Below are 15,068 nucleotides of genomic sequence, written 5' to 3' on the forward strand. Positions count from 1 at the left end.
GGCATCTGTGTTCATTTACAGAAATTTCAGTTTGTTTCCCAAAGCTTTTGCGAGTTTATAAAATTTACGCACTCGTACATGCAAATTAATTCTACAGATGCAATAAACCTTCAGCAAGCCTCCCCCAAGCCACACACCCACACTTTCCACGCTGTTACGGTGAAGTTAGTTTGATATTGGACATTGGACATACCCACTGGTTTGTACAGGGAATGTCTGAATGGCAATTCACGGTAAAACATATGTAAATGTCTAATTTCTAAAACATGGAACATTTGCTGTACAAACCTGTAGAATGTCCAATATCAAACTAACTTTATATCTGTGTTATGGTGCAAGTTTTATTTACGAGCCGGGCCCGAGAACGTGATAGGTTGAAAGTGTTAAGACATGAATATTCTTCTTGTTTACAAGTGAAATCGACAAGAGGACGATACAGACTAAATATTATGTTTTAGATTTACACATTCAATTTTTACTTTTTGTACCTTTTGCTTTACTTTTTTTGTTTCGAATGGACACATTAATTAAAATTGAACGAGGCTTGCTAGAATGCAGCCATTATAAGCTAGCAACCACCAATTGCGGGATATCATCTTTGGGGAAATTTACGCATGTTATTACATGTTTTTGTATCGCTAAATCTAGTTGGAAGTGGAAGTCGTGTACCCGGGAACTGAGCAGGTTTTTGGCTGGGTGAGTCAGCCAAGTTAATTATTGATCTAGTCGCTGAAACTGGTTAAAATGGTAAGGATTAAATACAAGCATGAAGGGTTTACGTGATGACAAACGTCACGTAGTAGATTAGGACTGTAGATCAGCCTGATTGTGCCTGATTGGTCATTATGGACACTCAGGATTAAGCGTTAATTTGTACAAGTACGTTTTCTGATTTATATTTGTTTAGCTTCTACTTAACAGCAGCTTCAGATTTTATCCGGCTTACGTCTACTAGGCTTAATGCAAATTAATTTAGACAGGGCCTTGGGTCCATATATACTAACTAAGACCTGACGTGACAAAGGCCACTTGATTAACGTCAGGCCTATATGAAATGATGACCCTTCTTTTAAACAATGTATGTCTTCAAAGCGCCAGTAGTGTTTGGGAGAAATACTGCACATAAATGTTGCCTATTTCTATATCATGTTTAGGCCTGTATCAATCTCAAGTTCTCTCAGTCATTCTTAGAGCATGTTACTTTCAAAGCTTGTGAGTACAGGAAAATGTTACGCATGCATATGTTTAGTATGTAAGTGTCATGTTGCCTGACACTTCCAAGTTTCTTTTTATGAAGATTTTTTTTCCATTTTGAAATCGTCACCTGCTTCAAGTTATACAATCATGTGCTTTCATTCAGTGTAAAATGCCAGACAGATAGGCCTAATTCCATTTTAGTGGGAAGAGGGATTTTTTTAATGGACATGAGTATCAATATCACTAAATCCCATCAACTGTTAATGTTATCAATTAAACGAATTACACTTGGCTATATTTTAAAAGGATTATGCTTATTTCATAATAGATGAGTAAAGTTTTCAATACCAATGACTTCAGAGAAACAAGTGGGGTGATGGGTGATATCATAAATGCAATGACCAATTACTTGACCCGTGATTCTATCTCACTTTTACACAGTCTGGCTTAACAGCAGTCGTTGGAGGAGTGCACCTGTTGTTAAACCTCCAAGAATTTCCACTTGGGTAATGGATGTGTTGAATTCTTTTGAAGCCCATGCTACCATCTCCACAGCCATCAAGGAATCCATGCCATAGGTCACCATAGACTGCTCCAAATCGATACTGTCGGGATTGATGCACAGGAGGTGGGCCATCTTCTTCCTCATTCGGTCTTCTAGAACTTTCCGCTGAGTTGAACTAGCACAGACTGAACGCCTCGGTCTTACTGCTCGGAGGAGATGTTGAAATTTCAAGATGCCATCATGACAAAATTTGAGGGTGCTGTTCCATTCCTTCAAATGATGAATGTGAGAAAGGGTACGAGTTACTACTTTTAGCATAGTTATTTCCTCATTTTTCTTATTGGTTAAGACCATGAAATCAAAACAGTTCAATTGTTCAAAAAAATATTTTTTTCGATGATGCCAACAGTAAAATCAGAAATAATTATATAATGATAGAAATTTGGAAACATTTCATGATATTTTTAATAATAATAAATATAGTCTGCCTAAGCAAACATACCTGGTTAGAGAGACTTAGCACAGCAGGAGCATCCTTTGTCTGAAGAATTTGACCAATGACATGTAGGATCTCATCAATGTGGAGTGTTAGGCATCCCTTTATTGCCAGAGTTTCTATGGTGACTTTCATCTTCTCCAGAAATCCTACACCCCTCACTGGTCCGAGCTGGAGGCTGACCGCAGGAAGTCCTTGGTCACGTCTCTCCTCTGCTAGCGCATCCAGGTAGGCATTGGCGGCACAGTAGCCAGGTTGTGAGGAGTGTCCCCACATAGCACTACTCGATGACATCAGGAAGAACACTTCAAGAGGAAGATGTCGAGTAAGGTCATGTAGATTCTTTGCTCCAGTTGCCTTGGCTCCTAAGATCTTATTCAACACCTCGGGTGTGAGGGTAGACAACGATTCCTCCACAATGTGCCCAGCAACATGGAACACACCTTTCACCACTGGGGCACCGTGGACGGTTGCTAAGTCACTCAGCATGGACTGAACATCGCTTGCTTTGGACACATCTAGTGCAAAACCAAAGACAGTTGTTCCTTTCCTCTCCAGGAACCTCACTGTTCGATGAGCCGCATCCGTCTTACAGCCGCGACGAGACACAAGAGCCAAATAGCATGCACCTCTATCACAGATCCATTTCGCAAGAGCCAATCCCAAACCACCATAGCCACCGGTGATAATGTAAGTAGCATTATTGTCAAAGATACGAGAGCAAGACAGGATCCGAGGAGGTTTGAAATCAGCAGGGATATTGAAGACCATCTTACCTATGTGATTTCCTTTTGCCATCCTGGCAAAAGTCCCCTGGTAGTCGCCAATGGGATACACCGTCGTTGGTATTGAAGCAAGAACACTGTCTTCTCTAAACAGCGACGTTACTTCGAGGAGGAGTTCGTGCATTTTGGCTTTCTGAAGTTTGATCATCCTGTCGATCTGGCATGACAAGAACGATTTGTTCTCAAGCAGCAGACTCATTTGGAGGTTTGAATTTTGAAGAATGTCCCTCTTCCCAATCTCGCAAAACCTTCCGCCGGGAGCAAGAGCCTCAATGCCTCTGGACAGTTTTTCACCATGCAGTGAATTCAGAACTACATCAACACCAGCCCCTTTTGTCCAGACCATGACGTCATCATAAAATCTTTCTGAGTGAGAATCCGTCACCAGTTCGATCCCAAGGTTGTTTCTAAGGTAAGATCGTTTCTCCTCACTTCCTGCAGTGCAGATGATATGAGCTCCTACCATACTGGCGATCTGAATGGCTGCTAAGCCAACACCACCACAAGCTGAATGGATGAGGACCGTTTCTCCTTTCTGGAGATGGGCTCTCTGGATGAGACTGTGATAGGCCGTGGTAAACACGACACAAACGCCAGCAGCCTCGTTCCACCCAATGCTTGATGGTTTGTGAACTAACAGCTTCTCGTCGCAAATGGTTTGTGAAGCAAAACAGTGTTTTCCAAAGCCCATAACTTCATCTCCTACCCTGAAGGAATTTACCCCGTCACCAATTTTCTGAATTTTTCCCGAGCACTCAAGGCCAATATGAATTGTGTCATCATTATCATCCAAACCATCCAAAAGTCCCAGCGATAGCATTACATCCTTGAAATTGAGTGCTGCAGATTTCACATGTACAACGACTTGACCAGGAAGAGGATCCAAGTCATCCAAAAATTGAAATCCAAGATCTTCAAAAGATGATGTGCCACCTTGGGACGTGTCATCTTTATTGATTGCAACCTGCCAGTGGCACTCATTTACCACATCATTATCAGCGGAGAGCTCAGCTCTTAGTATTCTTGGCACTCTGATTTCTCCCTCACTGATCTCGATTTCTCTATCTCTGACCTCCTTGTCATTCAAAAACCCAGCCAATGATTCTATGCTGGCATCTTCAGTGTCTCCCATGTAGACAGAGTAAACAGGGACGTGAATTTCATTTGTCACTGATCGAACGAGACCCACCACTTCAGCTGCTCTTGTTTTTGTTCCCGTGATAACCACAAACACATTTCTGAACATCAGTGTCTTAGAGTCAACCTGTTGAAGTAACTTTGTCAGTTCGTAAAGGCCATGTTGTGAGTTGTAGAGGCAAACCAGGCTGTTTCTCTGTGTCCTTGAGTTTTGGGACAGGGCACTGTTTAGATCATTTCCTTTGAGTACCACTTTGTCAGCCGGAACACCCAGTTTGCCACAAACTACATTGGGAAATGTCGAGACGTCAGTTGTATCATGATCAGTTAAAATCAGGAAGATTGGGCAGGATGCTGGATGAGTGATAAAAGTTATTCTATTGTCTTTGACTTTACGGCTGACAAAGATACTGTGGAAGCATTCTTGTGGCGGTGATGCGACCACGATGTCCTGGAAGCCACTTGCACTGAGAGTATTCCTCCATTCTCCCTCAGTCAGAAAATAACCTTCTTGACGATCAAATAAGACAGAGCCGATGCAACTGTCGCTAGTCATCTCGCACATAAAAAGCCAGCCTCCATCACAAAGCAGCTTGTGCATATTTCTTAAGCTGCTGTCATATTCTCCTGACAGTTGGATTTTCTCCATACAGATTATGACATCCACAGATCCTGGCACGAACCCTTGCGACACTACGTCCTGCTGAAGATCAAGTTGCTTATACTTGACGAAGGGAAAACTGAGGGGTTGGTCATGGTGAGGATAAGCTCCCGAATGGAAAGCCAGGTAACTGCATATGTATTCCAGTCGCATCTCGTCACAAAACTCATTTAAGAGAGGCAGTGCATATGTGGCAAGGCCTCCGTGTTGCCCCCCAACTTCAAGTATCCGCACAACATTCTTCTTATGAATAGCTTCCTTGACCGCGCTGTGAATGGCATCTGCACTAGCTCTGTAGCAGAGGCGACTCAGGGCTGAATCTATCACACCTGGGCTCGTCTCTCTCAGGGAAGACCGTCGAGTTATGGAAGATCTGCGGTTCGACGAAATTGTTATGTTCACGCTTTTTGCTATGTTTGCAAGACTTCGTAGAAGAGCAATCTCTGGCTGTATTTCTGGCAGATTGGCTTCAATGTTGTCTAAAACAGACGCAATATTTGTGACTGCCACTTCACTAGGACAGTTTGTTCTGGACGTTTCTGTCGTCTGCTTGAGATAACGGCCAAGTCGTTGGTCAACGTGTTTGTTTGCGGCGGTGCCATTTAAAGCCTGATAAATGCATGAGATGCAGACCCTCTCCAGAGATGGAATCCAAGGCTGCGCTCTTGTGAGGAACTCAGTTTCATCCGGAAAATTTGTCCTGAGGTAGTCAAGTTCAAACTTCTCACAAGCAGTTGAGGGGTTTGGAAAACAGGACTGCAAAGGTTGCATGCGTGTAATGTACAAGCAAGATTCTAAAGGAACACCCGTCTTGGAACCAGTGATGTTGCGGCACTCACAGTTGTAAGCTTTCAGTAGCACTCTTCCTTGACACGTGGAAATGGTTATATCCCCAGCAAGTACTCTAGAATCAAATTCAGTCATCCGGACGTAGGCAACAAGAGATTCTGTGGCTGACAGTCGTGGGACACTCATGTGTAGGGATTGAATGAAAACAGGAAGATATAGACTTGTGTTACTCCCAGACGCTACAAGCAACAGCTGAAAGCAGGCGTCTAAATGTGTCACTTGCATTCGCTGTTTGCTATCAGATTTCACGGGTGAAAGGAATCCCAATACTTCCCCATCTCCTAGAGCAGCCTCTTTGATAACCTGAAAGGAGGGGCCATAATCTAAACCAAGGTCTGCTAATGCGTGATAGATGTCTTCACCACTGACGCGAGTCGTGCACCTCAAGAGGATCTCTTCAATTGAGATTAGACTCAACTCTGGTTCCGAAGATATGTTAATTTTAGCTGAGGAATAGCTTGACCCATCCAAAGTTACTTCAACATGTGAACCTTCTCTGTGACACTGAAGACCCAGTGGCTTGGTGTTCCCGTCTTCCGACTCTGTCCAAGCAATGATCTTGCTGAATGACACTTTGGACAAAGCAGGACATTCATCCTCGTCAAAGACGGACTGCACCATCATCTCGACATATCCTGCTCCGGGAAAAACAAGCTGATCTTGCACAACATGATCAGCAAGAAATGGAAACATTTCAAGAGAAATATTTCCGGCTTGTCCTTTGAAAGTCCTGTCATCTTGACCAAGTCTGCGCTTCCGTCTTTCATCAGTTTCCAGCCAGAAGGACTGATGCTGCCATGGGTATGTTGGCAATTGGGCCCAAGTGGTGGGTCCTCCTGTGACGTTTCTCCAATTGATGTCACATCCAGCAACGTACAGGTTTGATAAAGCCCGCAGTGCTGTGAGGTAGTCATCTTGCTCTCGCTGACCTGTAGGGATGAGTTTGGGGCTCGTTCTGCCTTTGAAACGAGCATAAATCTGATTCACGGAAGAGAGGAGAGTAGCAGAGGCCCCGATTTCGAGGAATACATTGACGTCTTTGTTATTCAGGACTTCTTCTACAGCGGCCTGGAACTTAACCGTGCCTCTGATGTTTTGCCACCAGTAGTTGGTACCAAATGCACCGGTGTATACCTCTCCTGTCACAGTGGAATAGAAGGGAATGGAACCAGCTCCTGGTTCTGTGTTGACAGACCCTTTCATGGCCAATCGGAATGGCGCCTCCATTGAATCCATAAATGGAGTATGGAAGGCACATTGAACTCTCAGTTGTTTGGCCACGGTTGGGTTTTTTCGGGCTATTTCTGATATGGCATCGGTGTCTCCAGCAATTGTTGTTGCTGCCGGGGCATTGACAGCAGCTACATACAAGTTGTCATACTGCTGGCAAACATCTTTGGCTTCAGCCAGAGGCAAGCGAAGCGCTGCCATGCTTCCGGCTCCTTTCAGCTGTGCCTGTTGGAAACTTCGGTGGTATATAACATGAACGGCCTCTTGAAGGGTGAGACCGCCACATGCATAGGCTGCAGCCACCTCACCAAGGCTGTGACCGACTATGACGTCAGGCAGGATCCCCCAGTATCGCAGGAGATGCAGCAACCCAATCTGGAAAAACAGAATGGAAGGTTGTAAAACTGCTGTTTCTTTCATCTCGCTGTCTAAATTAGCGGTTTGGTCCTCTTGGTCTTTTGATCCATTGGTGAAAATGTTTTTGTCATAAAGCAACGACCAACCGCTCAAATTCTTGAATACTTCATCACATTCCAAAATAGCTTCGCGGAAAACTGTCTCCCTAAGGAACAATCGCTGCCCCATTTTGCCCCACTGCTGGCCCTGTCCAGGAAAAACAAAACAGATCTTGGGCTTCTCTCTGGAAACACCTGCTGAAATCTCACTGCCACTCCGTACTTCAAGGTACTGCTCTAGTTGTTCCTGGAAGGCCTCGCCAGAGTTGCTGATGACTGCCAGGCGGCATTCATAGTGTTTTCTACGACATGCTAACCAAGAAACAATTCGGAGTGCATCATGCTCACTTCTGAAACCTCGCCACTGCTCAGCAACATCATGCAATGCTTCAGTGGATATTGCTGAAAGGGGTACGACTATGGGTGAACCCGAGGTGCCACCTCCAAATCTCCAGCCAGCAGATACTGCGGCGGGGGCCTGTATGATGCCACGAGGGGCCTCTTGAAGGATGATGTGGCCTACTGCTCCCCCAAAGCCAGCACTGTTCAAACCAAACGTTATCGTCTTTTCAGATGATGGTAGCTCTTGTAACTCTGTTTGAATTTGAAGCTTCCATTCGTCCAACTTGATGTTTGGGTTTGTCTCGGTGAAGTTGATTGTCGGGCAAAGCACTTTGTGGTCTAGCATTAGGGCTACTTTGATTAAAGTAGTAACACCAGACGCACACTCATTGTGGCCAAAGTTTCCTTTAGCAGAGCCAATCTTCAGTGGTTTCTCTCGGTGTGGACCAAAGGCCTTTCCAATGGCTTCTGCTTCGATGGGATCCCCAACAGGTGTCCCTGTCCCGTGAGCTTCTACGTACTGAACATTTGACAACGGGACACCGAATCTGAAATAGGCTTGTTTCATAACATATTCCTGTGCAGCACTTGAAGGCATAGTCAAACTAGTAGAAAAGCCATTAGCTGCTATGGCTGTTCCCCTGATAAGTGCATAGATGTGATCGCCATCTTTTTGTGCGATGGGCAGCGGTTTCAGGATGACTGCACCCCAACCTTCACTGCGCACATAACCCTTAGCTGTACTGGAGAAGGGACAGCACTTACTATCTTTGGAAAGCGCGCCCAATGCCGTGAAAGCCACAGACGTTTCGGGGATAATGAGTGCGTTGCAACCGGCAACGACCGCCGTTTTGCACTCGTGGTTCCACAGACCAGTGCAAGCAAGGTGCATTGCCGTCACAGATGAAGCGCAGGCAGTGTCGACGGAATAGCTGGGTCCTCGCAAGTCAAAGGCGTACGAAACTCGATTGGCTGCTGTGCTAAATGAGGTCCCCGTTAATGTATAGGGATTGATGAGTGAGGTCTCTGAAACTGTCTGAACCGCATAGTCCATCATTCCTACACCTACATACACGCCACCCGAGGCCCCTAATGTTTCCGATATTATGCCAGCGTCCTCAAATGCCTCGTGCACAACCTCCAAGAGAATGCGCTGCTGCGGGTCCATAGACGCAGCCTCTCTGGGAGATATCCTGAAGAACGAGTTATCAAACTTGTCGATGCCATCGATGAAGCCGCCCTTTCGAGAGATCATCTTACCTTTTTTGGAGTGGTCAGGATCGTAGAAGTTTTCCAGTGACCACCTGTGCGGAGGAACCTCTGTTATGGTGTCTTTTCCATCCCGAATGACAGCCCAGAAGTCTTCCGGAGAACGTACATCTCCAGGCATGCGACACCCTGTGATGCATGCACATAAAAGATACTTTTAGGGTTTTTTTTACCTACCTTTGCCTGGTAAACTATGGCTGACCATCAGAAGTAAATACTTGATTAGCTAGGTATCTATCGCAACTGTCAAGAAACTTCATACTACACACTACTGCTAAACAAATGGAAATATGACCCTCAATCAAAGTAGTAGGGCAAAATGTAAACTAGATTTGGACAGATATTTCTGTTAACTTTGGCGTTCCGTACCGGTACGTATGTACATGAATATGAGAGTAGTCTAAATATTAATTTTTTTAAACATTCCAAATTAATCTTCAAAAACATTCATCGAACAACACATATCTGAGGATCTCACAGTCTTGGCAACTAGCGTAAATGAACTTTCTATCATTTAAAAACAAAAAGATCATAATTTTGAAAAACAGACCGGACAGTTTGTTGCCTTGACCTGTTTTTCAATAAGTGGTTGTCCATGCTTACCTATCCCTACAATGGCAATGGGTGGAAACTGCGGAAATTCCGTTATGTCCTCCATGTTTCCTGTTGTTCTTTTTATGGACGGAGTGTACGTTTCCCCAACTTTCTGTAAATGGATAGCAAACCAAGCAGTGGTCATTTCTAAAGCGTAGAATTTCCTTTGCGAGTCCTTCCAACAGCATTTGTCACGTTTGTTATCACACTTCCTGACAGAATATCGCACTTCCTGACAACTCTCCCGAAAAGAAAATCTGAACCATCAACTAAAATCCCATCTGTCCAAAATGTTAACGTGAGCGTTCACGAAATCCCTGTGTCCATACCCCCATACTAAACACCATTCCATACCTTACCAAAGTGAAAACAAAGGTAATTCGATGCCACAAAACATTTAAAGCGAAATTTGCTTGAGATGAAATATGTCTAACTTTTACCAATTTGCAGCACGAATATCACCGTGCACAAGTACGTTTTTGCACACTTCGTAAAAACTGCCTAAAAGTCAATTTTGGTTTTACAGACTGACACCCGTGTGTGTTTGCGTGGCCTGACACTGGCATTGTTTTCACCTACTTACACACAAGTATGTAGCGGTTGTACATACCCAAGCAAAATGCTTAAAGGGGTTTTAAGTTTTGCATTAATTTGGCCCATACACTTACTTGTTAGGTTAAGAAAAGGTATATTTGGAAACCTCTTAACTTGGGAAATTCGGGAAGGTTTCATTTCGTGAAAGCAAAAATGCACTGAATGTGAGCACACAGTGCTTAGCTGCAGTTCGTCAAAGCGCAGATAATGCGGTTCTTTGAATTTTGTGCCAAAGAACTCATTCCGAAATTTGTATCCTTGTGGAGACATGGCTTAGTTCTCCAGTTTCGAAATGTGGAGCCTTGTGGAGACCAAGGGGAGCGGGATGAGTAGGTCTCCGCAAGGATTTCACGAAACTGATATTTGGAAATCGCTCAAAAAGGAGAAATTTTTAATCTGTCGCAATTTGAAGTGTTTCATAATTATAAGGGACATTCGGTCGAAATTTTAGTTTAGGAGAGTGATTCATGTTGAAATGGGAGCATTTTGAAAATATTGTTTCACACGCGATCGTATTAGCACACTCGAGCACCATCGAGTGTCATTTTGCGTTGTCAGTGACGATTTGATTTGACGTTACAGTTTCGCGTTCATGTTCGCTTTCGCACCGAGTACGAGTCGTAGGCTCCCATTGGACGATCGCTGAGGTTGCGCGTTAACTTCCGGTTCCATGGCTCCACGTAAACGGCGATCAATGCGCGGTGCATGTGCAGTGGGCGTGGTTTAAACTGAAGTGACGTCACACTTACAACCCGGATATACTTTGTTTTTTCGCCAGCTTTCGACTTCCACCGCTTCCATAAAGCTCTGTCTCTAGTATTCAAGTCTTTGTTTACCGTATCAACTACGTATCAAGTTCGTTTACGTGTCAGTAAATAGTGAGGAATTCGTGCGATCCATCACTAGTTCCCAGCAGTCCTTAGCCACACATTTTGTGCGATCAGCGGCAATAAGATGCATTTTGTGCTGTTCAGTTTTGTTGAGAGTTGTAGTTCTCTTAGGGGCTGTACAACCAGAGGTATTGGCTCCAAAACAAATACACAAATACAAAATCTTTGCGGGAAACCTACCCTCGAACTTTGCATTCTTTTTTTTTTCGGTGGTTACAGTTGGCACGCGGTGAGTAATCCTGTCTGATTTTTTGAGGCAATCTGATATAATACGGCCGTTTCACGATAGTGCGCCACCAACAGTTTGCAACCCGTTGGCCAATCACAATGCGCGAAATTTGTCGACCCAATGCGCGTTTGGAAAGGGTCGACAACTTTCGCGCCTTATGATTGGTCAACGTGTTGCAAACTCTTGGTGGCGCACTATTGTGAATCGCCTGTATTGTCGATAACCTTAAGTCGGACCAAGGAAAAGTCATACACACTTTTCAGTCCACACGAGACATGAATTAGATTTGGACTTTAACCCTACTTCAACCCTTTACCGGGTCTCACTAATTTACAGATTGTCCCCATTGGCAATACACTAACTGCAGACCAATCCATTCAGAGAGTATTCCGGGCGATCCATCATTGTACAAAATAGCACAATGAATTGATAAGTACACATGGTGAAGGTGACAACTTCGACCTGAGGAAGAAAATGTCGAGATCCCAATAGCAAAGCCCAGGTCATTTTCATTCGGTGTATTTCCCAATATTTACCAATCCTTACAATAAAAAGTCAGTTTGACCCCTTTCAAAACCTTTGTTCGGCCTGGAGTATTAGCCTTGAAGCCTATTTCTGGAATTTCATCTGCTTGCCCACCTCTTTATACACCGTATTTCACCCAAGACAGCCTTACAATCAGGGGGAAAGTGCAAATGAAACCTGCCATTTAGATTTTAACCCTTTCAACATCAAAAAATGCCGTCTATCTTTAAGAACGCGGGTAGAAATCAAATTCTTTTCAAATCATATTAGATAATCTTAAGTCTAAATATTTCCCTTTCCCTACAAACTTTAAATCCTCTATTGTGCAATTTCTGGCAGATCAGCGATGTAGAAAGCAATAGAAGCAATTTCTAAATCGAGGTCACTAATAGCCTATGCACATTCTGTGCAGGCGAAAGGCGTCTCATTTGCATGTCACATTTTCCACTTGTTAAAGAATTCACACCAAAGCATCACAAACATAACATTTCCATTTCATGTCAATCCATGTTAACCGGATTTTGCTTAATTAAAAACCAAAACACAAGCAAAAGCAAATTACTCTTAACCGGATTAATTGTGTTTCTTGCATTTTATAAAAAAAATACAGTCACGAGGGCAGAGCCTTGTGTGTCAAAGTACAATTGTGCTTGCTTGTCAAGACACAGTTGTAATGGTGTGTGAACCCCCACTGCGAACATCAAAAGCTGCTGGAATGCCAGCCCAAATTCACGCTGAGTTTATTGTACACCCGAAGGATGAAGAGCAGACACACCAATGGACCAGCGTGCCTTTGCTCGTGCACCGTTTGACCGGAAAATACCGCATCCAAGATTCAAATGCTGGATTAAACCACTGACTTTCAACACTGAACAAAAAATGTGTGGCACGATTGGTTCATGCTCGATAAATCGATGATAAATCGACAAATTATTTTGGTTGCAAGAATGTCTATAACTTCTTCTAATACAATGCCCCCGGACGTTCACAGAATGTTACCCATGTTTTGTTTTGCCTTTAATGCACGAGCGAAATGGAGTTGTAAATCCTGATTACACAGTCGTCAGGTTAATCATTCTTTGCAGTCAATTGTTTTGTTATTACCTTAGGAGAGGGCTTTCCAGCATAGTTGCACCGACCTCTCTTGTATCTGCTGTTTCTTTGTTATGAAATTGGTAATTGGAAGCCTACTTGGAATTAAATTAATGGCTTCAGTTATCAACTGTGTTTATATTTACACATGCACATTTTAATTAATGGTTGTTCTTACAGATTCAGTATTTCAAATTGGAACAAATTTAGAAGATGGAAAGATTTACACACTGAATTGGCATACCATATGACTGTACCGTTGGCGGCGTGCTCGTTGGCGCAACGTCGACAAGTGACGTCAGATACACAAACCAATCATAGGTACGTTTCATACCTAGTATGGGCATTCCTTTGTTTTGTGCAGGTAAGAATACTGTGTGAAAACTCTCATTTTTGTTGAAATGGGAGCATGAGTTTCAGGTGGGTTTTTTGTAAAAGGTTTCCTCGATTGTTCATCTCCCTTTTACTGCGAATGACCCTAACCCCAAAATTCCTCTAATCGTTTTCAGAGAAGGGAAAACGTCCTAGTGCAGATGGGTAAGTCCATACAACTTCATCCCTTCCTGCATCGTGTGGACATCTTTTTTTTTACATGTCCACACAAGGTTAGCGCACCAATGTCGGCACACATGTTGTTGGCAAGCTGATGTCAAAACGCTGACCGTTGGCCAACGTTAGAACATTGTCAGAAACCCTATGGCAGCAAAATAGTCTGCTCGGTGAGGTTTTGACCAATCAGGAATTGATCACAGCGGACTACGAGTACATTATTCATAATTACTCCATAGATATGTATATCTACTGTAATAAAACGAACACGCTGAATTTACCAGAAGGCACTTTTTTCTGTAAGTAGAGTGGTATTACATTAAGCGCATTGTTGGAAAAGTGCTCATAATTATTTTAGATGAAAGGATGGTTGCACGGATTAAAAAATCCTGGTATACGTTTGTGAGAAGTTGGATGCTTTAGTGAAGGATGCTGACAGTTTGCGCACCATGTGTTGGGGGAGGCTCGGACGGGGATTTACCCCCTCTCATACTCGACGGACTTCACCTCCTCCTCCGTTGCACCACAGGGGACTGGCACGGTACGCCAATATCAGAGCTCGTACTTCAAAATGTTCAAAATGAAAACTCGCCCCCTCCCCCTTCGGTGTGCCCCTGGATGGTTACATTGGCTACCATACCCCTAAATGGGTAGAATTTACTATAGCTGCACGTCTAAAACGGTTTTTCCTTACGAATATAAACGTCAGTGTAACATTTTATGCCTTGATGTAGATAATTCATAATTCAGTTTTGGAGGAATCATAACCTCCTTTGTTTTCTTGCCAATCTCTGCTTCGAACGGACACGATAACTTTGATATCATTCTCTCAATGGCAGATTGCTGCAATCGCGTCCCCAGTGTCCGATTTATGTCTCATCGACTGCAAAAATAGTTAACACATGCTTTCTGGATGAGTGGGATGTTAGAAACTATACATCATTTAACATTTTCGAGGACCTGTGCTTGTAAGAGATAATTTTCGTAGAATCTGTTCTGTGAATTAAAACTCGGACCTTTACAAATTATGACTTTGATTGGTTCATTCTTTGTCGGTCTGAAACTGACAATTTCAGACCCTAATAAGTGTTCAACATATTCATATCTGTCAACTTTCAAAGGACGAGCAAACTTACCTCACGAATCACAGCAGACGATAATCTGTGTCCTCGTTCCAGATTCGAAGTCGTTGGAAATTTGTGGAAGGTTCGTGGGCGATTTCACTCGAGGTCAGATTGCTCAAAATTCTGCGGGGATGGGGTTTATATATATATATATCTTGTACAGACAGAGGAAGTTGTGATGTGTGACCGTGCCCTGATTTTAGCCACGACAGGCGACTGACGGCTGGCCAATCACGAGCGATTGAGAACGTGCCAAAACCTCTATTTACAATGTCAAACTATAAAAGTGGATGATGCTCAGTGGTTGAAGTGAAGGGATTAACACCCCCAGGGGGTGTGAAAGCATATTGAAATTGGAGGATTGAGGATTGTTAGGGTTAAGCTTTGTCTGTCACGATGCAAAGCCCACATTTCAAACTCGTTCCCACGACTTGCGTCTCGTATGTGCGACCTTTTATCTCGCAATTGCGACTTGTGAATTCGTACTTTCGATTTGATTCTTATACGTAAGACTTGCATCTGGTACGTTATAGCTAACATTTTGT

The 15,068-nt window shown here is 43.5% G+C and overlaps 1 protein-coding gene across 1 annotated transcript; it reads right to left on the bottom strand.

Moving 5' to 3' along the window:
• Positions 1-90: 90 nt before the first annotated feature.
• Positions 91-14,675, bottom strand: LOC110976376 (uncharacterized). Its single transcript, XM_022229583.2, has 4 exons — positions 14,536-14,675; positions 9,530-9,632; positions 2,205-9,055; positions 91-1,972 (listed from the first exon to the last, which is right to left on the bottom strand). The coding sequence occupies exons 2-4, from the start codon at positions 9,582-9,584 to the stop codon at positions 1,631-1,633; spliced, it is 7,248 nt and encodes a 2,415-aa protein (XP_022085275.2). The 5' UTR covers positions 9,585-9,632; positions 14,536-14,675; the 3' UTR covers positions 91-1,630.
• Between the last annotated feature and the right edge of the window lie 393 nt (positions 14,676-15,068).

This window comes from Acanthaster planci, linkage group LG11 (assembly GCF_054643075.1).
Source record: "Acanthaster planci isolate LZ-2023a linkage group LG11, COTS_SCS, whole genome shotgun sequence".
NCBI classification, from domain to species: domain Eukaryota; kingdom Metazoa; phylum Echinodermata; class Asteroidea; order Valvatida; family Acanthasteridae; genus Acanthaster; species Acanthaster planci.

Excerpts from the sequence above, each read along its gene's own strand:
- LOC110976376 (XM_022229583.2), bottom strand. The coding sequence starts at position 9,584 with ATGGAGGACATAACGGAATTTCCGCAGTTTCCACCCATTGCCATTGTA. Across the intron at positions 9,056-9,529 it reads CATTGCCATTGTAGGGATAG|GGTGTCGCATGCCTGGAGAT; the intron begins GTAAGCATGGAC and ends CATGCATCACAG. Across the intron at positions 1,973-2,204 it reads TGCTAAGTCTCTCTAACCAG|GAATGGAACAGCACCCTCAA; the intron begins GTATGTTTGCTT and ends CATCATTTGAAG.